Here is a 26,479-nt window from a genome sequence, read left to right as displayed (position 1 = left end):
TACCCGTTGCAACATCAAACTTGTCCACATCCACATTTTTACAGAAATTGTTTGTAGCATAATGAATTGATACAGCTTTCAATTAGATCATTCTAAAAACTGTGTGCTATGTAAGAGAGGACACTTCATCATAAATGGTCCTGATCATGAAGTGAATTAATGTGAGTGAGAACCTTCCAAGCCTGATTTAGACTGTCCAACAACAAACTAATCTGTAAAAGAATACAACGTGTGCATCACGCTGTGGTTTGAAACAGTGGTCAAGGAGTGGTCCACTCTGGTCAATATGTCCTCGATGTCTAAGGTAACCGGTCAACTGCACCCAAGGGGTTGACTAGAGGGTGTGAACCAGCACCACACACACACACAATTTATGAGGGGCTCAGAGGGGTTGGCCAGACAGCAGACCTTTAATCCTCAGGATTATCAGTTGAATCAAGAGATGCTAGGGACAATTAGGCACAATTAGTTACTGCTGCCACCTACACTGTGATGACAAGATTTTCAACTTGTTGTTTTTATACAAATGATGTGTATGTAAACAAAGGACAAAAAGCATCATAAAAAAAGAGGTCAAATGAGAAAAGACAGAATGCTCTTAAATGTATTGCAAGTATTCTTTATTCTATTTACATGTGTTTATTTACAGCAACATAATCCATCTCTCTCTCTTAGACTTTTGACCTCTAAATGAATGTCCTGATTTCTAAATCAGTATGATTAAAAAAGAAAATAAAAGGAGCCTAAATAACAAAGTACCAAAAAGAACAGGAGCGAATAACAGGTTTAACTTTTGATACAACAGGAGCAAGTTGATTTAGAATATGGGAAAAAAATAAATACTATTGACAAGTAGCATTCTATCGACTACAAGTAATTCAAAAATAAGTCTTTGTACATTCGTCAAACTCACCTTTAACATATACCATGACTTCCATATATTGGCAGAATGTATGTATTGATGTGCATGTTTAGATCGTGTATAATCTCTGCAGTGACCATGCTTTTATATTATCATTGTTTGTCATTAATAATCTGTGCCTCTCGTCCTTTACATTCCACATTGTTAAATCATATATACCATACATATCTTTGTTGTTTGCTCAGTTTGAGTTTATGACTGTAGTCATGGGAGAAGTGCCAGTTGTCAAAACATAAATGAAAATATTGATATACAACACATTTGCTCGGTACAACAATGAAAATAAGTCAACTAATAAAAATTGGATTAAAAAAAGTTTTCATAATATGCAATCACCTTTTCAGCAATGCTGGCTTCAATCTCTTATAAGGGCCGTGTCTGAATGAGAACTATACTTGCTATTTGAGAAGGTTTCTTGTTTCTTAGCTTTCTCCACATTGCAAAATACTACAGTTTACTATATAATACTACAGTACTTACTATATTATTCTGCAGTAAACTGTAGTATACTGTAGAATACTATACTACACTGTAGTATCCCACGATCATGAGTAGTACTTACTATAGAATGTTGTAGTATACTGTAGAATACTATACTACACACTGTAGTATCCCTCGATCATGTGTAGTATTTACTGTAGAATTTGGTAGCATAGTGTATAATACTATAGTAAATACTACTGTATTATCCACAAAAAAAATACTGTGGTTTTCACCAATATCCTTAAACACTACAGTCCTCAAAAACACTACAGTTTAACTATAGTAAATACTAAAGTATTTAATTGCATATACCCTTAGCATTCCCCTCCCCATATCCCAATTTGTGCCACTCATAAGTGAGAAACCTACATTCCAAGTATAGACCATATAATGTGTTCCCTTCAGGTTATAGAGAAGAGCAGGAGCTCTGAACTATCTGTTCAGACCCCAGTCGTACCTACAGGTTGTGGAAAATTTGGCCTTTTAATATTTCTCTAGTAGGTTTACTCTAGGAGAAATCCTCCATTTCTATGTCATAGATAATAAAAGAAAAACACTATAGTAAATACTACAGTAAATACTACAGTATACTACAATCTGCAAAAACACTACATTAATTACTATAGTATATACACTAGTTATTTTACTACAGTATTTATACTGTAGTTAACTGCAAATACTACAGTGAAGTTGGCAAAAACACTAGTGAATACTTTTAGTATTCATGCCATAATATACTATAGTATTTTTTCATGCGGGTTGTTGCAGGCGAATACTGGGTCCATTTTTCACACACTGTTCCTGGACTTACTGCAAATAACAAACTGTTTCCATGTCAAAGTGTGTGTTGCTACATGCCAGGGTTAGAGAAGATATCAATACACACTTCCTCTACAGTACATAAAGTCACTCTAAGGACAATTTTTTTTCTGCTATAGTATTCAAACTAATGCAGACCAATGCAATGTTTTTCGTAAGTATCTAGTATGTTTTCTACTCTTAGAAATGTTGATTGACAAATCACCCATTAATTCAACGAGTACTTTTTTCAAAAGAGCCACAAAAAATAATCACAGCCTCTGAATTTCTGTAGAATGGTTTTATACTGAACAAAATATAAATGCAACATGTAAAGTGTTCCATGAGCTGAAATAAAATATCCCAGAAATGTTTCATACGCACAAAAAGTGTGTTTCTCTCAAAATGTTGTGCACAAATTTGTTTACATCCCTGTTAGTGAGCATTTCTCCTTTGCCAAGATAATCCATCCACCTGACAGGTGTAACTTGTGGAGGAGACAATAAAAGGCCACTCTAAAATGTGCAGTTTTGTCATAACACAAAATAACACAGATGTCTCAAGTTCTGAGGGAGCGTGCAATTGGCATGCTGACTACAGGAAATTCCACCAGAGCTGTTGCCAGTGAATTAAATAAGCCGCATCAAGTCGGCTTATTTAAGGCGCATCAAGTCGTTTTAGAAAATTTGGCAGTACATCCAACCGGCCTCACAACCTCAGACCATGTGTAACCACGCCAGCCTAGGACCTCCACATCTGGCTTCTTCACCTGCGAGATTGTCTGAGACCAGTAACCTGGACAGCTGATGAAACTGATGAGTATTTCTGTCTATAATAAATCCCTTTTGTGCGAAAAAAAACATATTCTGATTGGCTGGGCCTGGCTCCCCAGTGGGTGGGTCTATGCCCTCCCAGGCCCACCCATGGCTGCTCCCCTGCCCAGTCATGTGAAATCCATAGATGTGCGCCTAATAAATGTATTTCAGTTGACTGATTTCCTTTTATGAACTTGTAACTCAGTATATTCGTTGAAATTGTTGCATGTTGCGTTTATTTTTGTTCAATATAGAAGGTAAGCAGTTCACAACAAAAAAAAACAAATAAAATGAAAACTGGGAGGTATTTTTTTTCACAAAATGTTAAATTTACAAATCTACAGGATAAAGGTAAAAGAGCTTTCTATTGGCAGCAGAAAAAAACATTGATAATGCAACACCAAGATGTAAAATACACTATCAAAACAGAACAGTTTTAAAATAGGGGTCTCCCGATGAAGCCACTTCTGTGCTTCTGTTACTCATGCAAAAGCATTGGGTTTTTAAACTTGTTTAGTTTCCTTATAAGTCTCCTTCATGACCAATGCTTTTCTCCACCTTGTTTTGCCCATCCTCATGATGTTTGCCTTTAGGCACAGTAAGAAGTCAACTGCAAAGACAGTCACGCAGTTCCTCTAAGCACCAAAGTCCAATGCTCTAGGCGGTCATGCCTCATTAATCTCATGAGACTGCACTGCCGTACTGTACTGCTTCAAAAATCTAAATATAGATTTATCTAAAGCCCAACCTTATCAAGGGCCTTTTCTTTATCCAACTTCTCCATCCTTTCCTATGAAGAAAGTTATTTTAGCTGCTCTCATTCCACTCTGGCATGATGCTGACGCTGTGCACTGTGTGGTACTGATGAGGCGACAGCGTGCGCGGGATCCCATGCGAGTACAGGTACTCGTTGCCTTGGAGACCTGCGGTGGGCGACTGGATGCCTGCCCCAGGGCTACACTGGCGGCCCAGTGTCTGGTGGGCCATGGGGCCCTGGTACATGGCGTGGTGGGCTTCGCCCAGCTGCGTGGAGGCGTGGCTTGCCACCCCGCTCAGTCTGGACACCAGGGGCCCCGAGGTAAAGTGGGCGGAGAAGTGCTGGTAGGGCAGCCGCTCCATTGGCTGCATGGAGGTGACGGAGCAGCTGCCATAGGGCGAAACACTGGCCCAGGTGTTGCAGCTGATGTCCTCCAGGCTGGGGACGGGCTCAGCCCCTTGGGAGGCGCTGGCGTACATACAGGCCTGCCTCTGGCCAGACTCGGTCCTGTAGGGCCCCCCGGGCAGGCCCAGGCTCTGTGGGTAGCTGACGGGACGGTAGTAATGGTCGTCCTCGCTGGAGGAGCTCTCCAGGTAAGCCTTCTTGTAGGTGTGCTCCCCTGAGTGACAGTCATCATCCACTACAGACAGACAGGAAACAGTTACAGCTGCAGTATTTACAGATATTGTAGACTAATCAGCTGAGCAAAACAATTGATATCTTTATACATTAGTAATCAACTATGTTTTCCCTTTTATATGCTTCCAAAAACCCATCCCATTGGCATGCATATATCATGATAGCCTGGCCCACCTTTCCTCTTAATGCAATGGTAGTCCTGGCTGTGCTCGTGGGGGAGGGGGTAACAGCCAGACTGGGGCAGGAGGTCCTGTGAGGTGCTGGTGACCCCATTCTCACACTGGGTGTACTGGGAGGCCAGGCCACTGGGAGTGACCATAACCTGCACCTCCCCACTGAATGGGCTCTGGCTGGTGCCCACCCTCTGGCGCACCGTACTGCGAGGGACCACTGGGTATTCCTTAGTGCTGCAAACACACACACACACACACACACACACACACACACACACACACACACACACACACACACACACACACACACACACACACACACACACACACACACACACACACACACACACACACACACACACACACACAGGGTTACGAAATGATCATAACACTTATCGTACTGTATGCTTCTTCAATTTACACTGAGTGTACAAAACATTTGGAACACCTTCCTAATATTGAGTCACTCGCCCTTTTCCCTCAGAACAGCCTTAATTCACCGGGACATGGACATTACAAGGTGTCAAAAACGTTCCACAGGGATGCTGGCCCATGTTGACTCCAATGCTACCCACATTTGTGTCAAGTTGTCTGGATGTCCTTTGGGTGGTGGACCATTCTTGGTGGACCACATGGGAAACTGTTTAGCATGAAAAACCCAGCAGCGTTGCAGTTCTTCACAGTCAAACCGGTGCACCTGGCACCTACTATAATACCCCGTTCAAAGGCACTTCAACATCTTGTCTTGCCCATTCACCCTCTGAATGGCACACACACAATCCATGTCTCAATTGTCTCAAGGCTTGAAAAAAAATAATTGAACCTGTCTCCTCCCCTTCATCTACACTGATTTGAAGTAGATTTAACAAGTTACATCAATAAGAGATCATTTCATCTGGATTCACCTGGTCAGTCCATGTCATGGAAATAATGTTTTCTACACAGTATATATCACCACCACTAGTACTACTACTACAACTACTATAATTACCATTACTATTACTAATAGTAGTGATTATTAAAGACCCAGTGCAGTCAAATGTGATTTTCTTGTGTTTTATATATATTTCCACACTGAGGTTGGAATAATCCTGTGAAATTGTCAAATGTAAATGAGTTCATAGACAATAAGAAATAGAGTTCCAAACAACTAGTTTTCTTGGTTTCCTTCCCCATTCAGACCATTCCAAGACAGTACAAGAACAATTTTTGCTTGAGAAATTGCTCTTTGCTAAGAAGCTATTTAAAACTATTTTTTTTAACCATTTTAATTGAAAACAATCACTGTAGGGTACTTAATTGTTACACAGACATGATTTGATATTGAGATAAAAATGACTGTATTGGACCTTTAATCATCACCTAATTATCCCAAATCAATCATCCTAATTATCTTTAGTATTTGTTCATTCATCATGGTTTTTCACATGCAAAAGAAGATAGATATGTTACTTGAGAACTGCCCCTGACCTAAGTCATTAACCATGGCTGACTTGTATACACTGTCTCTTTCATCCAATGATCTGATACCCTTCTCAATACTAACAAACCACACGGACTATCAATGAGTCACACCCACTTAGGATCCACTGAGAAAGTGTTCGGGAGGATTGGTTTCCAGTGGAAAGAAAGGCATTTATTCCAGTTGCATTAATCTAGAGGATCTATGAATGGACCATTTTTGCTACTTCTGTTTCTTTGACTGTTTCTTTTGAACCAGTGACCTCATCTTGCAATAAGCTCTCCCTTGGAAATATTAACAAAGACCAGATGTGCTGAGCTTACTGTACTTGGCAAGACAGGACAGTGGCATGTCGGAGTTATGGTGTGGTTTGGCCTTTGGCCAATTGAAATCAATTTACAAATGTCTATACAAAATAACTATCCCACTTGCAGAAGTATTATATTGTGACATAAACCAACTTAATCAACATCTGACTGAGATAACCCAATATTAAATATACAATATAGATTTGTGAACACCCCAGTGATGAATAAAAAATGGATTATGTGTGCAGGTAAAATAGTTTTGGAGAAAAAGGACAAACATCCAAACTGTTCTGTCTTCTCTCACTAATTCCACTATAAAATTAGCTAAATGTGTACCACATCACCCAATGTGGAAAATCATAGTCAACCAAAACTACCAAAATTAGATTCACCTGCAGTGGCTAATTAGAGAGAATGTTCTGTTCTCCCATTCCAAATCAAATGTATGGGAGGCAAAGTGTCACTTGCGCATGGTAAACCAAACTCCTTTAACATTTTTCTCAGATTTAGGAATCCTCTGTTTGAAAGCCCTTGCAACGCCTTTGTTGGCCGATCTGGGCAAGTTTCATACCAGATTTTCTTCTTTGAAAATGTGTTTTCCACACTGTGTGGATGCATGTGAAAGTACTCATCTGGAGTGAATAGGGAAAAGAGCCATGTGGTCGATGCTAATGCTGGACCAGCCATATCATCAATGCACAGACGACTGGTAGGAATATCCCTCCCGGTAAAGAGGGAGATGTCGCTAGTTCAGAAGGCCCTGCCAGATCAGCCATAAAAAGCCCTGGGACATGAAGACTGGCCCCTGCTCAAGAACTACACTTACTCAGCTGGGGAGAGGGGGGCAGGGGGTGGTGGGTCTCACTGAAAATAACACTCATCTGGTTTGCATTTCACTGATTCAGGGATTACAATGGTGCTTGTGAAGTGACACTGTGATTAGAATGTCAGTAATCCTTATCTAATTGTGGTTACATTGTCTAATGCATGCTTCCAGTTTACCATATAGTGTGCCAAACAACCTCTAATGATGGTAATATTGGATTATTAGAGTTAGAAAAGTCAACCACTGAATCAAAGCTTAGCCATTGGCGATCATGGGTATCTTTGTGACTGTAATAGGTCCTACCTTTGCATTCTGGACATCCGGTGGAGCTCCATGTCATCACTCCCACGAAAGCCTTTGGCAAACGGGTTGTTCTCTATCTTAAGTTGGGTTATCTGCAAAACAGACCGCACATTTGTCATAAGTGATTCAACCGTCAATTAGCCTACAATTTTATGTAAAAAGAAAACTTTACATCCCAATGTCATACACATTTCCTTTTTCCTATATTCTGTGAGAAGGACTTGTTGTGTCCTTCAAAGCCTCTTCAAAGACATCTTCACTCAAAACCAGCTTCTTCACCCTCCCATGTGGAACATCATAAAGCATCAAGATGGTTTTAGGATGAAACATTGGCCATAGGTCCACACACACACGCTGGTCAGTAGTTGTATGACAATCTTAACTTTTCAAATAAGCACTCAAAAGGAAAGAAACCTCACCAAAGCATTGGCATAATAGGCCTACTGTACTAGTTGGTTGCTGTGCCCCTGGTTTAGTTATTAACATGTAGATTAAATGACCATGTGCTCAGACCATTAAGCACACAATTTAATTCTGAAAAACATATTTCATTAATTTAATGTAAATATGAAAACTTTCTATCATCTAACATTAGCTTGCTGTACTATACAACTCTATAAATATTAAAGTGGATCAGGCTACAGATCTAAAGTTGATGCCAGAAACGTAATTTCCCATGGAGCTATATACTGTAAAAGGTCATTAGTCCTGCTAACATTTTTTTTTTGTGTGGAAACCCTTGCCTAGAACCATTCGAGTAACCCAACTCAAAGTATTTCAGTGTTCAATACTTAACCATATATGGTGATGTCACTTTATAACTTCATTTTTTAAGTTGTAAAATACTTAACTGTTTTTTTTGTGTGAACTTTTTGACAGTAAATTGTATTGTTTTCTGAACTATAACTTTTGACATTACCTGAACATTAATTTTTGTTGTAGTGAACATATACATTTAGGGTCCCTTCTACTTAAATGATTTACCTTTGTGGCATTTTTTTTTCAAGCGTAAGTAGTTCTGATTGGTAATTTTGAGTGATCGTGTCTTCATGTTTAAAATGTGTATCTATTTGAAGACTTCGTATTTTAACCCACCTTATCAGGCATTGTTGAGCACAGTACTCATTCCTCTAGCAGTAAGTGGAAGTGGAGGTAGAGGTAGAGGTAGAGGTAGAGGTAGAGGTAGAGGTAGAGGTAGAGGTAGAGCTGTGAGCACTACAGCTATACCTCTCATTAAGAGTGCTGCACACCTTGTTGACGGTAGGAATGACTTGTCTCAATATTGAACATCAATTTGTCTGATGGTTTTGATATGTGTTCATCATGATCAATTACAACTCAGCACAACATACTGCTTAATACTATTTTAGAAATATAATTTACTTTCTTCAAACATGCATACAACATTGTGTAGAAGTATCATAAAGTGTAAACATTTTGAATTACCCACAATCCTCTAAAAACAGAGCCACATGGCACTATTAGGAATTCATAACTTGCAAAAATGTAATAATTATACATCAGAAAAACACAGATAAATCGAGTGTTTTTACTCAAAGATCAATGTCTGACTACTACTTTATTATATTAAGTAAAGATGTAAAACATTGAAATCAAGAAAGGACAATTTATTTAATAAATGCCAGATTGACTTTAAAACCTTAATTAATCATAATTTGTAAAAACGAACTATATTAGCAGAACACAAAGTTATTTACTCAATAATAAACAGTACTCGAAAATATTAAGTGATAAGAAATCGTAATGACATATGAGTTAGTACGATTTGAGTTTTAATGACTACTGGATACATTTTAGTAGCCACTACTCAATTTCTTTAATGGGTTAAGCAGTTACTTTTTACAGTGTAGAGAGCAAGTAGCCCATCTAGGAAACAATTATATTATTTTCCAGATTGGACCAAAGCCATAGATTTTGGATAATGGATAATGGAATGAAGTTCTAACAGCCGCAAAAAATACGATTTGAGATTAAACAGAATGCAGGGCACGCGGTTTCTGGCAGGTAGGCCTAATTAGTTGGCTGGTCTGCTGTGTTTCATGCCTCACAATAAGACTGTATTTTTGTCCACGCGCTGGCTTTCACTTTCTACCAAACCTTGTAAAATATATCTCATTGAGACATACACGTTTTTAGCTTCTCGTTAATGCACTGGGCGTTTGGCAAAAGTCTAGATTTTCTTTGGGAAGCAAATGTAGAATAAAGTGTGGATAATACAGGAGTATGAGGGTATTAAATCTTACCATATTTCAGTAACATGATTCTCAAAATGATTTCTCAAAAAGTAACTAGCTTATTAAAAAAGCAATAATTTTGAAAATAACTGTTGGTGGTACAAAATGTTTGCAAAAACAACTTGTAGCCTACACATGGCTCAACAAAATAGGCTATAGGTCTACCTAAAAGTCTAACTGATATTTAATCGCTCAATATCCCTATCTAATTGTAAACCAATTAGGCCTATGCAGGATAATTTAAGGTGTTTCAGGTGAAAAGGCCTATGAATTACAAAGGGTGGCATGAAAAAGAATGCTATCTTCAAATTTGAATAGCATAGTAAATGCAAATGTTAATGGCACGAAATGTTAATGCAGGTCAACCAGGTTACATACAGTATATTTACAATTGGACGAATTCATACCAGACTATACAAATGTAGGAATTTTTCCAAACTGAGCCCAAAGGTATAAATATTGTATAGTGTGCCGTTGCATGAAAGCGCCATGCATGAACTAACCCTGTTCGTGTGAAAAAAACTACACGCCTGGGGCGACAGTTTCCTAACAATTCTGGAGACATTTATAGGCCTAAACACCCCGTTAAATACAAAGCAAGTTGTTACCAATGCTGGGTCGTTAGATAGCCTACTTGCCTTGACTACCAAGGATAGCAATCATGACAAACATTCAGCCATAATAGATTACTGCATTTGTTAATCAGGCTATTTACCATAATGCAAATATAATTTTTAAGAGTTAGCCAATACGTTCAGATTCATAGGCCTAGGCCCTGTGTTTTCTGTAGCCTGTATAGAACTAACTAATTTGAGAACAGAAGATATGAAAAGGCGAGTTGTTTTCGAAATAGTTTATTCAGAAGGAAATGTTTTGTTTTCAATTCAAGTATAGCTATGGGCAAGTTTGGCCGTTCTGAATAAACTATTAACAGGTGGTGCGAGTTCCCCCAAAATGCATGGCATGATAACTTTTTCTTACCTTAATTGGCAGATGTAACATTCTTTGATTAGGTATTCGTGGTAAAAGTTGAGGAAATCAGAATAGACTGTTTGTCTGGAAGTCTGGCAGGCCTAATAATAATAATTAGCCCATGTTGCATTCTCAAGAGCCCTCAAACTCCTTGATTTTAATTAATGTTTTCTTCAGAGTTTCAGTCATTTGTATTTCCTGTTTCTCAGAATTCGGATTGGCTCAGGACACATTAAGGGTCCTTACCCTCTGCACATTTCCTCTGTCCCACAGTAAAATCTGACTCAGACATAGTTAAAAACGGATGTTAAACGGACGCAGAAATGATTGGGCAACACTCCTAAGATTATGCGTATGCCTGGTCGGATTTGAGGAAAATGTAATCGTTTGATATGATCTCTCTTTGTCTTCTCTTTGTAAATAAACATTCCAATGCGCAGCCAAAATAAAGCGCATGCAACAGGTGGTTGCATGTTTGAACGTTCATAGAGGACAATATCACACTACATGATTGAAAATATACCCACTTTTGAATTTAAAACTTACTTAATAAGTAAATTACAACACTTTAACCATTTATCTTCCAGGGATTTAAGTGCAGGTTTGTAAAATAGACTATGCCTATATTTTTCTTAGTGGTTTCATTTCAGTCTAAAAATATTTTGAAAATAATTTATATAGACCTACATCACATTTTAGTAAAAAAATATATTCAAGTGAGGAAGTTGGCTTTCTGATTAATTAACAACCCTGAGCGTACCATGGGAGACGGATTGTGTCTAACCGTAACCATTAATTTCATAAAGACGAATAAATATTATTAAATACTGAAATGCTCTTAATTCAGTGACAAAATTGTACTTTAAATATTTTTTAAAGAAAGCAGGACGCTAAACAGTTAATATTTTCGTTCATGTGCGAAATCATGTTCGAACCTGTGAATTATTAGTCTACATGTACATTATACAAATAAAATACATGCATGCATAAATATATTTTTTGTAATCGATATTCATCACAATATATACTATTTCGAGATTTATTGCAACTTCGGGCTAAAAAAAAACAAGTTGGTTTAGGCTTATTTCTTATAGGCTATAGGCTAACACCTACATTTTCTCTAATATTATAAATAATATGCATAGTCATAATAATAACTGTAGTAGCCTGTTAATAATACACTATTTATAAAGCTCGAACATAATAAAGCACATATAAGCATATAATAAAACGTTCAAAATGTATGGACGTTATACTTACTCCATGAGCCTTATCTGCAATCCGTATCATTCACTAAAATTTAATGGAACTGCACCAGTTGAAATTGAGGTCGTGCCTTGTCCAATATTTCGGACATGCGGTTTCCCCGACCCATATTCACATCTGTCAATGATCTGAATATGATATCAGTGATAATCAGACGTGAACCTCATCTTCTGCCACTGCTCATGGTGACATAGGCCTACGTCAGACTCCATTTGTGGCGAAAGGATACACTCCATCCGCTTTATTATTCAATCTTTGATAATCAGCCCATTCATCAGTTTTCCATCTTCCCGGCACGTCTTTAGCAGCAATGTGGGCCTACATTCTGATGTTCAGGAACTGATTTCGATTTATCCATGAAGTGATTTTATAGACTATATGTGTTGTGACGTTGTTACTTTTAATTGAGAAGGCAAGGGCAATGCAACAATTCGATATCTCCATATGCCAAAAAGTTTTAATTCGTTCTAAACTGATTGTAATTAGTCTTATACATTTATAATGCACTTGCAAATTCACACCAATTTAGGCTATTCTTACATACATAATACCACTGCGTAAATATGTCCAAAATCGAAGGCTTAGGCCTACCTTATGGTTCTGGTAAGATGTTACCGCAATGAAGGCAGTCTCGGGGAATACGTGGGTACAGAACGCCGTGTTTTTGGAGCCAAAGCCATTATTTTCATCCGCTTTCACGATGTGAATCCTGGGTTGGTATTTATGCATGGAGTTGAGGATAATCTGAAGAGAGAAATGTATTCCATTAAGCGCCTTTTGTATTTTTACAATTTCTCCCGCCAAAACCCAACTTCTGATATTATCAAAATCCCATTCAAATAAATCCAAACCCATTCAAGACAATGAAGATAAAGACAAAATATTATTGCTATTGCTTCGAACAAAAACATACTAATATAGAACATGCAAGGTATTTCATAAAACCGTGAATATACCAATAGGCCTAATCATAGTAATTCGGAAGAAAAAGCATGTAAATATATTTGACGATAGAATGTACAGTCAAAATCTAAATGTGTGCATAGTTTATATGTTGCCTAACTCTACAAGCCCATCACTGAAGGGTATGACAGTAATGCATTCAGCAATAAATAAATACATACATACAACGCTGGTTACATTACATGATAATGCACATATGTCAAAAGAGATGAGTTCCCATTGTAACACGTGAACATCTTCTCTTTCCATGCTTTCCCCCTGACCCCTGACCTAGTTTGTGCCAAGCGATGACTACTACCACTGGCTAGGCTGGCGACATTAAGACGGCGGTCCACCCAGTTGAACTTGAGCGATGAACTCTTCTCAGGCTTTAGTCTTAATTGGTCTGACATACTATGGAGTCATGGGCATCAGCCGTGAGCAATCTAATGGTTTTTAATTTCATTAAATTTAGAGATAACAAAACAGTGTTTTTCTCCTTCACCTCCTCAGGAACCCTTGCCCCTCGGGTATTCCTCCTATCTGTTATCTGTAGGTTTTTTGTTGTGCCTTTCAAGCACGCTGCAGAGAAAAGGGAGAGGATGCGCTGACTACAAAGACATGGCCTCAATGGATTCTCACAACTGATGGAACAATTTAACCTCAAAATAGAGAGTAAATTGGGATCCACTGTGAATTTTCCAAAAGCACCTTGATAGTAGGTCAGTGTACAATGAAATTGATTGTTTTCTTAACAAAAATGGGTCAACGTCTTTCAACAGCCAACACTGGAAATACATTATGACTTAGGTTGATGTTCTACATGATAATACAATGGGTCAAAGCTGAAGTATTTTTGAGATTTATAAAACACTGAATCAGATAAATACTGTGGGAGAAAACGAACTACAGTGCCTTCAGTCATACCCCTTGACTTATTCCAAATTTCGTTGTTACAGCCTGAATTCAAAATTGATTAAATATATATATTTTTCTGACTCATACACAATACCCCATAATGACAAAGTGAAAACATGTTTTTAGAAATGTTTGCTAATTTACTGAAAATAAAATACAGAAATATCTAATTCAAATAAGTATTCACACCCCTGAGTTAATACTTTGTAGAAGCACCTTTGGCAGCTACTACAGCTGTGAGTCTTTCTGGGTAAGTCTCTAAGAACATTCCACACCTGGATTGTGGAACATTTGCCCACTTATTATTTTCAAAATTCTTCAAGCTCTGTCATATTGGTTGTTGATCATTGCTAGACAAGCATTTTCAGATCTTGCCATAGATTTTCAAGTAGATTTAAGTCAAAACTGTAACTCGGCCACTTAGGAACATTCACTCTCTTCTTGGTAAGCAACTCCCATGTAGATTTGACCTTGTGTTTTAGGTTATTGTCACACTGAAAGGTGAATTAATCTTCTAGTGTCTGGTGGAAAGCAGACTCAACCTGGTTTTCCTCTAGGATTTTGCCTGTGCTTAGCTCCATACCGTTTCTTTTTTTGTCCTGAAAAACTCGCCAGTCATTAACGTTTAGAAGTATTCCCATAACATGATGCAGCCACCACTATGCTTGAAAATATGGAGAGTGATACTCCCTAATGTGTTATATTGGATTTGCCCCAAACATAACACTTTGTATTTTCAGTACTACTTTAGTGACTTGTTGCAAACAGGATGCATTGCATGGAATGCTTCCTTATTTTCATTCTGTCAATTAGGTTAGTATTGTGGAGTAACTACAATGTTGTTAATGGCAGCATCATAGTGAAATCCCTAAGCAGTTTCCTTCCTCTCCGGCAACAGAGTTAAGAAGGACGCCTCTATCTTTGTAGTGACTGGGTGTATTAATTAATGCACCTTCCAAAGTGTAATTAATAACTTCACCATGCTCAAAGAGATATTCAATGTCTGTTTTGTTGTTGTTGTTTACCCATCTACCAATCCATTTTAAATTCAGGCTGTAACACAACAAAATGTTGAACATGTCAAGGGGTGTGAATATTTTTGGAAAGTATTCAGTCCCATTGACTTTTTCATTTTTTGTTATGTTACAGCCTTATTGTAAAAGGGAATCAAATGTAAAAAAAATCCCAATACCCCATATTGACAAAGCGAAAACAGGTTTGTAGAAATGTTTGCAATTGTATTAAAAATAAAAAACATATCTCATTTATGTAAGTATTCAGACCCTTTGCTATGAGACTTGAAATTAAGCTCAGATGCATCCTGTTTCCATTGATCATCCTTGAGATGTTTCTACAACTTGATTGGAGTCCACCTGTGGTAAATGAAATTGATTTGACATGATTTGGAAAGGCACACACCTGTCTATATAAGGTCCCAAAGTTGACAGTGCATGTCAAAGCAAAATCCAAGCCATGAGGTCGAAGGAATTGTCCGTAGAGCTCCGAGACAGGATTGTGTCTAGGCACAGATCTGGGGAAAGATACTAAAAAGTGTGTGTAGCATTAAAGATCCACAAGAACACAGCGGCCTCCACCATTCTAAATGGAAGAAGATTCTTCTTAGAGCTGCCCGCCCGGCCAAATTGAGCAATCAGGGGAGAAGGGCCTTCTTTAGGGAGGTGACCAGGAACCCAATGATCACTTTGACAGAGCTCTAGAGTTTCTCTGTGGAGATCAGAGAACCTTACAGACGGACAACCATCGCTGCAGCACTCCTCCAATCAGGCCTTAATGGTAGAGTGGCCTGACGGAAGCCACTCCTCAGTAAAAGGCACATGACAGTCCACTTGGAGTTTGCCAAAAGGCACCTAAAGACTCTCAAACCATGAAAAACAAGATTATCTGGTCTGATGAAACCATGATTGAACTCTTTGGCCTGAATGCCACATGTCACTCTTGGAAACCTGGCACCATCCCTACTGTGAAGCATGGTGGTGGCATGTTTCATGCTGTGGGGATGTTTTTCAGTGGCGGGGATTGAGGGACTAGTCAGGATCAAGGGAAAGATGAACGGAGCAAAGTACAGAGAGATCCTTGATGAAAATCGGCTCCAGAGTGCTCAGGACCTCAGACTGTGGCAAAGGTTTACCTTCCAACAGGACAACATCCCCTAAGCACACAGCCAAGACACCGCAGGAGTAGCTTCGGGACAAGTCTCTGAATGTCCTTAAGTGGCCCAGCCAGAGCCCGGACTTGCTGTGCAGCAACACTCCCCATCTAACCTGACAGATCTTGAGAGGATCTGCAGAGAGGAATGAGAGAAATTCCGCAAATACAGGTGTGCCATGCTTGTAGCGTCATACCCAAGAAGACTCGATCTGTAATTGCTGCCAAAGGTGCTTCAACAAAGAACTGAGTAAAGGTTCTGAATACTTATGTTAATGTGATATTTCAGTTTTCTATTTTTGTATAAATTAGCAAACATTAACAAAACTGTTTTTACTGTGTTATTATGGGGTATTGTGTGCAGATTGATGAGGGGGGAAAAAACAATTGAATAAATGTTAGAATAGGGCTGTAAAGTAGCAAAATGTGGAAAAAGTCAAAGGGTCTGAATACTTTCCGAAGGCACTGTATCTTCACATTCACCAATCCCATCACAAAGCCTTCAATGAAGGTTGGTTGGGGACTTACAAATAAATTATGAACATCAGCGTATATCACCTGCACTGCAAATGTACAAGTTACTGACAAGGTAAAAATCTGTCGTTCTGCCCCTGAGCAAGGCAGTTAACCCACTGTTCCCCGGTCACCGATGACGTGGATGGCGATTAAGGCATCCCCCCGCACCTCTCTGAATCAGAGGTGTTGGGTTAAATGCGGAAGACACATTTCAGTGGAATGCATTCAGTTGAACAACTGAAAGGTGTCCCCTTTTCCCTTTATCTGGCTAACAGATTCACAATGATACAAACCATTGGGATGATTTGATTTACAACATGTAGGTTAGAAGACAAGGTTACAATTAACTCCCAAGTCTGTCATGTAACCAATACACTAAAAGTATTGTGTTAATTTCTTACAAAAACAACAACAAGAAGCACAGACAGACATACTGTGGGTTGGTTCCCTGCATGTCTGTCTGTCTGTCTGTCTGTCTGTCTGAAGGGGCGACCAGAGTAGAGCAGACCAGACCACCCACTAGGCCTCCAGCACACGCCTTCTCTGCTGCCTGGCTCTCTGCATCTCCATTCCCCCCGACTCTGTATGATAGTATTTAATGATAGTGAGGGATCACCCTGGGTCCCCTGCGTCTGCCTTTCAAGTTCCTCCACATCAGAGAGCTTTCTGAAGACTTTGGATTAGCAGAATTTGTACACCATCATCTATTGCTCATCTCACACTGCCATTCGAACATAAACAGTGAGATATCCACAAACCACCCAGCTGGCAAAAACATGTGTGGGGAGGACTGGACGAGCGCACCAGCGCCAGCACATTTTGGAGAAGATGAATAACGTGGAAAAATGTTTCGCAAGTCTAGAGGAAGATCAAAGCCATAGTTTAGGCTTGTGATAAGTGTTGTGTTGGATAAACCATAGGTGCTAAATTGAAAATGGGTAATCATACTGTATGTTTATATGCATACTATTGGTATCAGATAGACACGAAAGGCTCAATTAGCAACATGTAACCCAAATAGCTGAGATTATACCATCTAAATGATTGAGAATAAGAAACAAAATATATAGATAGTCATTAAGATGTATGTTAACATTGACCATATACAATTAACTGTAGAAATCTATCATAGGAATATCAGAAATCCCTTCAATAAACTCACATTCATAGTCAATTCCAAACATACAGTAATAAAAAACATGAATTTCAACCAATGGAAATGGTTTCAAAACGCTATAGGAGAGACTGGTCTATAGCAGCATGCTCTCTGGCTGAGGAGGTGAGGTCCTGCTCTGCTCTGTCTAATTTCCAGACATTTCAGGTCCCTCCTGGCTCAAGCTAGTAATTATAAATCGTCTAAAAGTTATTTCAGCCAGCTGGACCAACAAGCTGATGGATTTTTTTTTTGGCTCGGCACCAGTATTTCATTTATGAATCCCATGGTACTTCCTGGACACGAAAGAGGGCAAGCAGGAACCACTGCAACCAATCAAAAATGCATTCTGGCCGCGAAATTTACAACACCGTTCACATTCCAACTGAACTGAGCTCCAATTTCATTCTACTAGCTGGGTTTTGGCAAGGCAACAATCACTATCAATTCTCACACACCGCCAATGGAGTCATGTGATCAGGCAGAAGAGAGTGCTGTAAGTGATAGTCAAAGTGAGTAAAATCTGGCCTATTACTGACTTCAACACATGCAAACAATACAAAATGATTTCCAATCAACATACTCCCTACTACAGCGTTCATCAATGACTACAAGTTGCTATTAAATCTGTGACTGATTTTGTGTTGACCTTTTATAGTGTTTTAGTTTGCACCCAGTGTGTTATGCTGAAGTAATATCACATATTTGCTTCACTCTGGGCAGAAAGAGTAGGTTCCACCAACTGCAATTCTTATCAGCTTCATACAATTAGAAGTAACAAGGAAGTGACCAATATTGATATTACTTTCCTGCCTGTTATAATTCAAGAGATGGATAGAGGAAGTTTATCACTTAGCTTTATATAATTTGTAATTGGTATATTTGTGCATAATCTACTTCCTTATTTCAAGTTATATAACAACCACTATTGTTTTTGGGATTGTCAACTATAGCATGGTGCTGTTGTTATGTCCTATACGTGATATGACTGTTGTATGTTACTGTAATCTGTCCAATCCTGCATTCTCTGTTGAGATGTGTAATTTGGCCAAAATGTCACCCACACCCCCCGACCCCATAAAATATCTAGCCAAAATCACAATTTTTAACAACGAAGAAAATAGATGATGTAATTTATGTTTTTGTTTGCTGTTTTGTTTCCGACATGGATCACAAAATCTGGGGTCTTGGGAGTTCATAATAATAGTTCGTTAAAAAGAAAGAAGCAGATGCCATCTGACCTCTTGTCTGTACTAATGCATGCAGATGATGTGTTAATCATTATAATCCTTTACGAAATTCATCAAGCATCTTGCAGACAAAGCCATAACATATGAAGAGTTAAGTAACACATACGTGTCCAAAAGGATCCAGGTGGTTATTCGTCAGTTTCAGCTTCTGGAAAGAGACAAGTTGCCTCATCCAATGCGCCCCCGTCGCAGGAGAGTCCGGGTGAACGTAGAGCCTCCCGGGCATGGCAGGTTCGGCCTTCCCGGTCACTGACCTGAATCACAGAACCAAAGTCAGCGTTTTACACTCAAATCACAGCTAAATTAACCCAACTATAAATGGTACGATAGGCCTACGCTTATGTGAGCAGATAAAAGCGACCTCTAACCTACAAAGTTGTTCCACTCATGAAAAATACTTTATCGCAATTAAAATATGCTGTTCATGAAAATGCTTAGGCTCCCTTTCCCCTTTCATCGGAAATAGTGGTTTAGCCTAATATGTAGCCAAGGCTTCTTCGAAATAAATTCAGTTAGGCTATTTGGAAGTAGGCTTGGGGTTTGTTCCAAAACTGGAGATTTTAACAAGGTTATCCAGTTAATGAAATGTAAGGTTTGAGAAATGCCTTTAGTTGTAGCCTAGCCTTTGGTTTGTAGTATTGTCCGCGTAGGCTATAGCCTAATTTTGTTTAGCCTGTACTCTCAACCCGTTGGAATAAGAATGACGAAGTATTGTAAAAATGGCTATTGCGCGACAATAATTAAAATATATATATATATATTTTTTATTTAATAGTCTACATTAGGTGTGTCGTGCTACGAGGACAGTTGGGTTGGGTCAGCCCAATTAGCATAACCAATAACCTGCATGCTATTTTGCAAGGGCGAACGTTATTTTCTTACAGTAACCTAAACTACTTGACCAAAAGCAGATTAGTTCCACAACATGCGCTGAACGGATCATTATCGGCGGTATTCGCCATTGAAAACCACTGACCCAAACAAGGCATTCTTGACCAGATGGACATGACACTAACAACTAGTGTTTATAGGCTGTGTTTCGCTGATGGTGAAGATTGTATTTCAGAGCTGTCTAAAGAGATCTACACCCTCACCAAAGGAAACATCAACACAAATATGAGTTCATTAATTCGCATAAACCACCTCTAGTCGGTAGTCAGAACAACTCCCCAGCATTTGCCAAGGATCCCCCTACACCACACGGAAGCTATTTCTTCTTCAGAATTGGTAAACGTTTAGTACTTAGGCTAAGGCTTCGACATTTGAGCTATAATGAATAGTTTGCTAAAGAACCAGTAAATGCCCTCGAATTTAATCTGAGCCATAAATCGTAGGCCAACCTAATTTCAATAAAACACGTTTTTAGTCCCAGGACTGATTATAAATCTCATTCCAATGTGTGAAGTATAATGCTTTATTTACATAAACTGGACACGACCTAATATTAGGCTACTTTATTGCACATTGACTACAGTTTCCTTCTATCTATATGCAATAGCCTGATAGCTATAGACCCATATGCTCCAGAAATGCATTGTAAAGTTATTAAAACTCAGTAGGGGTGTTGCACTCTGCAAACAGAAAACACCTCATTACAAGGTGAAACATCCTGGGTCAAAAATAGGCTACATATGACATGTTCATATCTTGTATACAGGTAGGCTACTTATTGTCATAAGGCTGTGGACATTAGCTCTGATGCGATCCCAGAGGAACTTTATTTGTTAAAGTCTTACACACCATTTATTATCGGCGAATTTGTAGCGATGGTCGTCCGCAGGCACGACATCCATCAGGAGTATGTATTTCGTTTTAGGGTTCAATCCAGTGACCTTCACTTTGAAGCTGGGAAACATTCGCCTGCAAATGGAACAATATAGTTACACAATGTAAGTGCATACATGAATACATTATGCCTGCTATAGGCTATTGGTGATTGAAGTTACCGTATATTTCCTTAAGGACATTTCTGATTATTTACAGTCTATGCAATCACATTTATGGACAAGAGTCGACATTCAACTCAATTTAATATAAATTGATTACTTCCGAAATCACACTGTAAAATGTAAGGAAATTATACGACCTTGACGCACAGTCGTTGCATAGAAGCCCACAACTTGTTCCAAACTTAGCTATCTTAAAAGGTCAATATGACCAACTATGCATACACTGCACGTCTTTTGGGGTGGGTCAGGGTGTGAACCCACTGGTTCACAATGCATGTATATGCTATCAACGTCAGATAGCCAATGCATAACCAAATGAAAGGTAGAACAACAATCAATCAAACATAATAAAATGTAAGGGAATTAGGTAGCCTAATATATATTTTGTTCGTTTGGAAACGACTGCATCATTTCACACATGCAACAACTGAAGCGAATGCATACTTCAACAAAATAAAACATGTATTAAGGAAGAGCCTATAGTTTCACGGTGAAATAAACGTTAGCTGCTTTTGCATCAAATGCGTCACTAAAACCAGATGCATGGTAACCAGATGCATGGTAACATACGTGCATATGTTCAGAACTTTTACACAAGTACCCTGATGAAATGGGGTCTATCAGGTTGGAAAAACGTCAGAAATTGCTGTCGCACGCCGACTGGGATACAAGCCTCCAGGCCTACAAGCTGTTTCTCAAACGGGTGACCTGCCTGAATAAAGAGGCAGCCGCGAGGTGATGGAAAGGGGTAAGGGCTGGTTAATAATGAGGGCGGGAGGGATAATAACGTCTCAAGCCAATAACGGGAAAATGAATGGACAGAATATAAAGACTGCTTTATGCAGTTGAGAAAAAAACACGAACCTAGTGCAGACTGGAAGGATATTGAGACATAGCTGAAATTAATAATAAATAGGCTACCTAAGAGCCACAACACGATTTGTTAACATGAGCAGAGACCACCGACCATCATGCATATTCAAGTTCACACTAAGTTGAGGTAGAAGAATATCTCAACCATATTCCGTGAGAGACTCTGAGCAGGACAGGTCTACCCAATAAGCCCAATTGCCGTGTTGGCCTTTTTGTCTTGAAAAGTCACTCGATAATGCTTTCAATATGGCAAACGTGAAGAATATAAGGAAATAATAAATAAATAAAAAGTAATATCATACATCCAATTTGGAAAAGGACAACAAAGGGGTGGAAAAAATGACAGGATTAAAATAATTGAGGATATATAGGCTATAAAGCATGTTTCGTGTACATTTATCTGCCCAAAAACTAGTCTCAAACCGACTATATCCCTTTAGATGTATTTAGGGAACTATGCCGTGGTACATTGGTAAAGAATGAAGTGTAAATACAGTAGGCCTCCCTCCAGAAAACGAGTACAGCATCAGTATAGCTATCACTATTGCAACACAAAAAGATTTGTAAAAATCTATTTTCTCCGTGGACATAGGTCTACAGCAAAGTATGGACGAAATAACTTTTTCAGACAGCACTGTCAAAACTAAAACCACTAAATGCTGACCATTCTTATTTACTAATAATGATTAAAACATAACCTCACATGCAATTGTATGTTTCTCAAACGTATTCGCATAATCCGTTAATGCCAGTATAAGCAGTCGTTGCTCTCTTACCTTCCCGCTTTGGTGATGATCATCTCCGTCCCCACCTCATGAAACTTCGCCCACAATTCCCTCTCATGCAGGTACACTTTTATCCCCTCCATTCCCTTCAAAATTAGACAAGTAAGAGGAATATCAATATGACCTTTCTTGCAGTGGAGACCAATTGGTAAGCTTATTTAGCCCAGTTAGTATTATGCATATGTCATGTCATTCATACAGGATAAATGTTGCACTGTGGTATAAATTCAATAATAGTTTAACAAAAACCTAGACATAATATAATTTCATATTAGCCCACCATTCACATTGGGCTACCTCGTGAAACAATAGGCTACTATTCTGAAATAGTATACCATCATTTCCCATTAAGCCTATTATATAACTAGCCTATAAATTCTGTGATTTGACTATAAATAGGCAGATAATAAAATCTCACAAAGAAAATACACGAAACTGCAATAATTGCAGGACTAGACTACGGTAACCAACTACCAAGCGATTAATCAAGTTGATTGACACGATCATTTCACGGAACTTTTTAGCCCATAGGCTATAGTTCAAAACAATGGTAATTCTGCGTTTTTATGCACATTAAGGTCTGAAAAGTTTGCAGTGCACGTACTTCTCTTATGAGTCGTTTACAGATATCCATATTTAATACGTAGGCCTAGATACAGGTCAAGAACAACACCTAGGCAGTGACTTGAGACCTGAAGTACATAGGCTCAAAATAGCGTGTAAAGCTGACCTGTTGAATATATGTCGTCTGGGAGGATGGAGATTTGCTCGAAGTTCCATTTTGTTTCTCTGCTTTACTCTCAGTGTGTAATTCCTTTGACTCTGACCCGCTGGGCGAATTTTGCAGTCCAAATGTTTCCTTCTGGTCTGCCATGTCTGGAGCTCCGGAGACCAAGGCCCCAACTGTCAGATCGAAACAAAAGCGCATTTCAACCTCCCATTCTCTGTCCTGAATATGCGCATAACTTTTTGATGTGATATTGGCCGTCTTTAATGAGTTGTAGGCCAAAATAAAATGTAGCCATCATTAGACAACATGGCCTGCTATTAACATGGCCAACACACACACACACACACACATACACACACCCACACACACACACACACACACACACACACACACACACACACACACACACACACACACACACACACACACACACACAACTTATTTAGGTTAATTTTGTGAAAATATCAGTCAATATTTTTCCTTAAAATATAACTTAATTACCAGTAAAGAGAACTATTAATAAGGATAAGGACGTCTTTATTCTTCTAATACATTTCACCCTTTGGACAAATGACGTGCGTTTCATTATAACTGATAGCCCACAATAAATAATAATATAAAGACGAATGATGAAGGCTACTTGTGAAAAGTAGGCTAGGCTATAATGAACATACCAATTGTGATATATTCATAGCAAGGACACCACTCATTGAAGGTTTCTAAATTTGATTATGCTGACATTGTTCGTATTTGTAGAGAATATAGACAACTGGTCGCAAAAAAAAACATAAATTCGGGACAGATCCTATAGGTTGTGTATTCCTAAAATGCCAATTGAAACAAAAAACAATAGCCTACCATAGATGGTGTTGGTAACAACCATCACTGAAAAACATATACATGTATCTGTAGGCATAAAAACAGAGAGCACGACGTGGCTCCATTCAAAAACAGACTATTTTCTTCCACTACGAGGTCCTACACTAAAATGACCTGCGATAACAACGACAATAGTGAACCACTGACCACAGAAACGCGGAATACTCCGCACAGTAAAAACGGATTTACCTTGTAACCAGATACGTCACTTTCAATGTCGTGAAGATATGGCACAGCAGAGGTCGTTTCTTCAAAAATGCAAAGTGTTTGCGAAAAATGTCCACCCAATTCAATGTATAATCCCAATGTGTAGCCCGAAAAGGCTATCTAATATCCCCATGGATTTTCTCTATCTTCAGTGCAAGTCCAAATGTACGGTGACCAAGCGAAAACGCACAGGTGAAGGAAGATTCAGGAGTCTAGCAAAGATGGCTAAAATAACCACGCGGTGTTACTTTATTGTACATTTTAGAGTCGATGACCGTTGTTCGGGAAGCCTTCCCTGCTGATAGCACATAGCAGTATAGCAAGTTTACAGAGGAGCAGATCCGTCACCACCTTCTCCCCTCCCTCCTCTCACTCTCTCTCTCTCTACGCACCAATGGCCCACAGTAGTACGCGTTATGACGCGGAAGCGCTGAGTCTGTGACGAGCAGCGTAGGCTAGTTTGGGTTGTCCTCTGCCTATCCAGTGCCTGAACAGCAATGGTCTACCCCAAGAATAGTCTTATTCAGGTCCCCCTTCCCCCTCCCGCGTCCCTCAACCCCTTCCGCCCTCTCTCCAAAACCTATCCTTTACTGCTAAGTCTTCCGGATATATTTTGCTATTGAGCAGACTCAGTAACGTTCGCCATTGGGATTTTGTTTACAGAAATAACTAATCGCCGTCAATTGAGACAAACACAGATACAGACATGTATGAGAGCACATCCATCATATTGAAAAAAATGGTATGTGCTTATAAATTTGGCCTGGGCATCCTGCATCAGATAACCGAAAAGTACACTTTGTGATGGGATACTTTGGGACGATCTAAAAACAATGGCCAACAAAAGCATAGGCAAATGGGAGTGCATGTGGGTAACAGGCAACAAATGTGGATTGTACAGAAAATATCCATGCAATGTGTGAATGTGTAACATTAGGTGAACATGGAGTGGGCCACGGCAGCCCAGCTTTACATTCATAGAGAAACATTCTATTGAGTGAATTACCTTTACAATATAGCACAGCACAATTGTATAGGCTATGCCCTCACTTTCACGAGGATGAGTAAGCCTATAATGTTAATTGAAGGCCTGATATCGTACAAATCGATATTGAATACAAAATTACACGGAAGATTCTCCATTGTTCGCAGGGATATTGTCATATAATATAGAGAGAGCTTTTGTCGTTGATCTCGCAGGAAGCATCAGGGATCACAAAATGACGAAATACTAGTATTTAACTGGACATTACTCTTATGTGGACAGCACCGAAATCTCTATTTTACATGGATTTTTTTTATGGTGAGCTTCCTGATTTTTTGTTAAGATAAGCACTGTGCACACTACATCAGGTTTGATTTTCCCGAGGCTTTCGTTCCAGAATGCAGGCGCACTGCCTCTGATAAAACCACATTTGGTTTACAGGCAATTTCCCTGACTTAATACAGCGCGTTGTGACACACGTCGAATGGGAAGAACTGTGTGACAAAAACAATATGGGACGAAAGCCACCTCACACTGCGTGGTATGCTGTTCTGGGTCAGTTAAGTGGCACGATGTCAATATTTAGACTTCTAAGATGTCAGTGGTTCTTATGGCAATTGCTATAACCCTGTAGCCCACACCCTGGCCCCACTTACACCACACATGTGACGAGTGACCGCTACAGTTAGGCTAGGACTCATCATAAATAGCATTTCTATTCACACGTGTCAAAATATTACACATCACCAAAATAGAAATTCGGCCTACCCCCAAAAGACAACGTTTGTAATGAAATGAATGTCCTTTAAATTAACTCATCAGCTTTAGGCCTATAGGCCTAATATAGCAAATGATAACCCGTTGTGTGCGAACCGGTTGTTTGCAACGATAAAATGCAGATCCAGGAAACTCATGCTAAAGTAGCCCAGTTCTTGGCCGCTGGGGGCAAAGCAAGAGTTTTCCTTAAGATATGCACTGAACTGACAATGATAATTCTGAGGAGAAAAATAAAGTAGCAAATCTAATTGAATGAGAGAGGCTGACCTTGCGAGACAACTATGGAGCGCATGCATGTCAAGAGGTGTACCAATGTTTAAAATACTATATTGGTGTAAGTCGTTGTAGATCTACTCTCAATATTCCATTT

General features: G+C 39.1%; 1 protein-coding gene across 1 annotated transcript; it reads right to left on the bottom strand.

Moving 5' to 3' along the window:
• Positions 1 to 603: 603 nt before the first annotated feature.
• tbx5a (T-box transcription factor 5a) lies at positions 604 to 24,743 on the bottom strand. Its single transcript, XM_021602422.3, has 9 exons — positions 24,330 to 24,743; positions 23,262 to 23,434; positions 22,523 to 22,617; positions 20,665 to 20,784; positions 19,031 to 19,178; positions 12,571 to 12,723; positions 7,487 to 7,578; positions 4,589 to 4,821; positions 604 to 4,415 (listed from the first exon to the last, which is right to left on the bottom strand). The coding sequence occupies exons 2-9, from the start codon at positions 23,403 to 23,405 to the stop codon at positions 3,826 to 3,828; spliced, it is 1,575 nt and encodes a 524-aa protein (XP_021458097.1). The 5' UTR covers positions 23,406 to 23,434; positions 24,330 to 24,743; the 3' UTR covers positions 604 to 3,825.
• Between the last annotated feature and the right edge of the window lie 1,736 nt (positions 24,744 to 26,479).

The sequence above is a fragment of the Oncorhynchus mykiss genome, chromosome 5, assembly GCF_057628025.1.
Source record: "Oncorhynchus mykiss isolate SJ-2025 chromosome 5, ASM5762802v1, whole genome shotgun sequence".
In the NCBI taxonomy this organism is placed as follows: domain Eukaryota; kingdom Metazoa; phylum Chordata; class Actinopteri; order Salmoniformes; family Salmonidae; genus Oncorhynchus; species Oncorhynchus mykiss.
This window is presented reverse-complemented; position numbering and strand designations above follow the sequence as displayed.

What these genes read in the sequence shown, in the direction of transcription:
- tbx5a (XM_021602422.3), bottom strand. Translation starts at nt 23,405, where the DNA reads ATGGCAGACCAGAAGGAAACATTTGGACTGCAAAATTCGCCCAGCGGG. An exon ending in AGACGACATATATTCAACAG is followed by an intron (nt 22,618 to 23,261) that starts GTCAGCTTTACA and finishes CTAATTTTGAAG; the next exon opens with GGAATGGAGGGGATAAAAGT. An exon ending in ACCTGGATCCTTTTGGACAC is followed by an intron (nt 12,724 to 19,030) that starts GTATGTGTTACT and finishes TTCTCTCTTCAG; the next exon opens with ATTATCCTCAACTCCATGCA.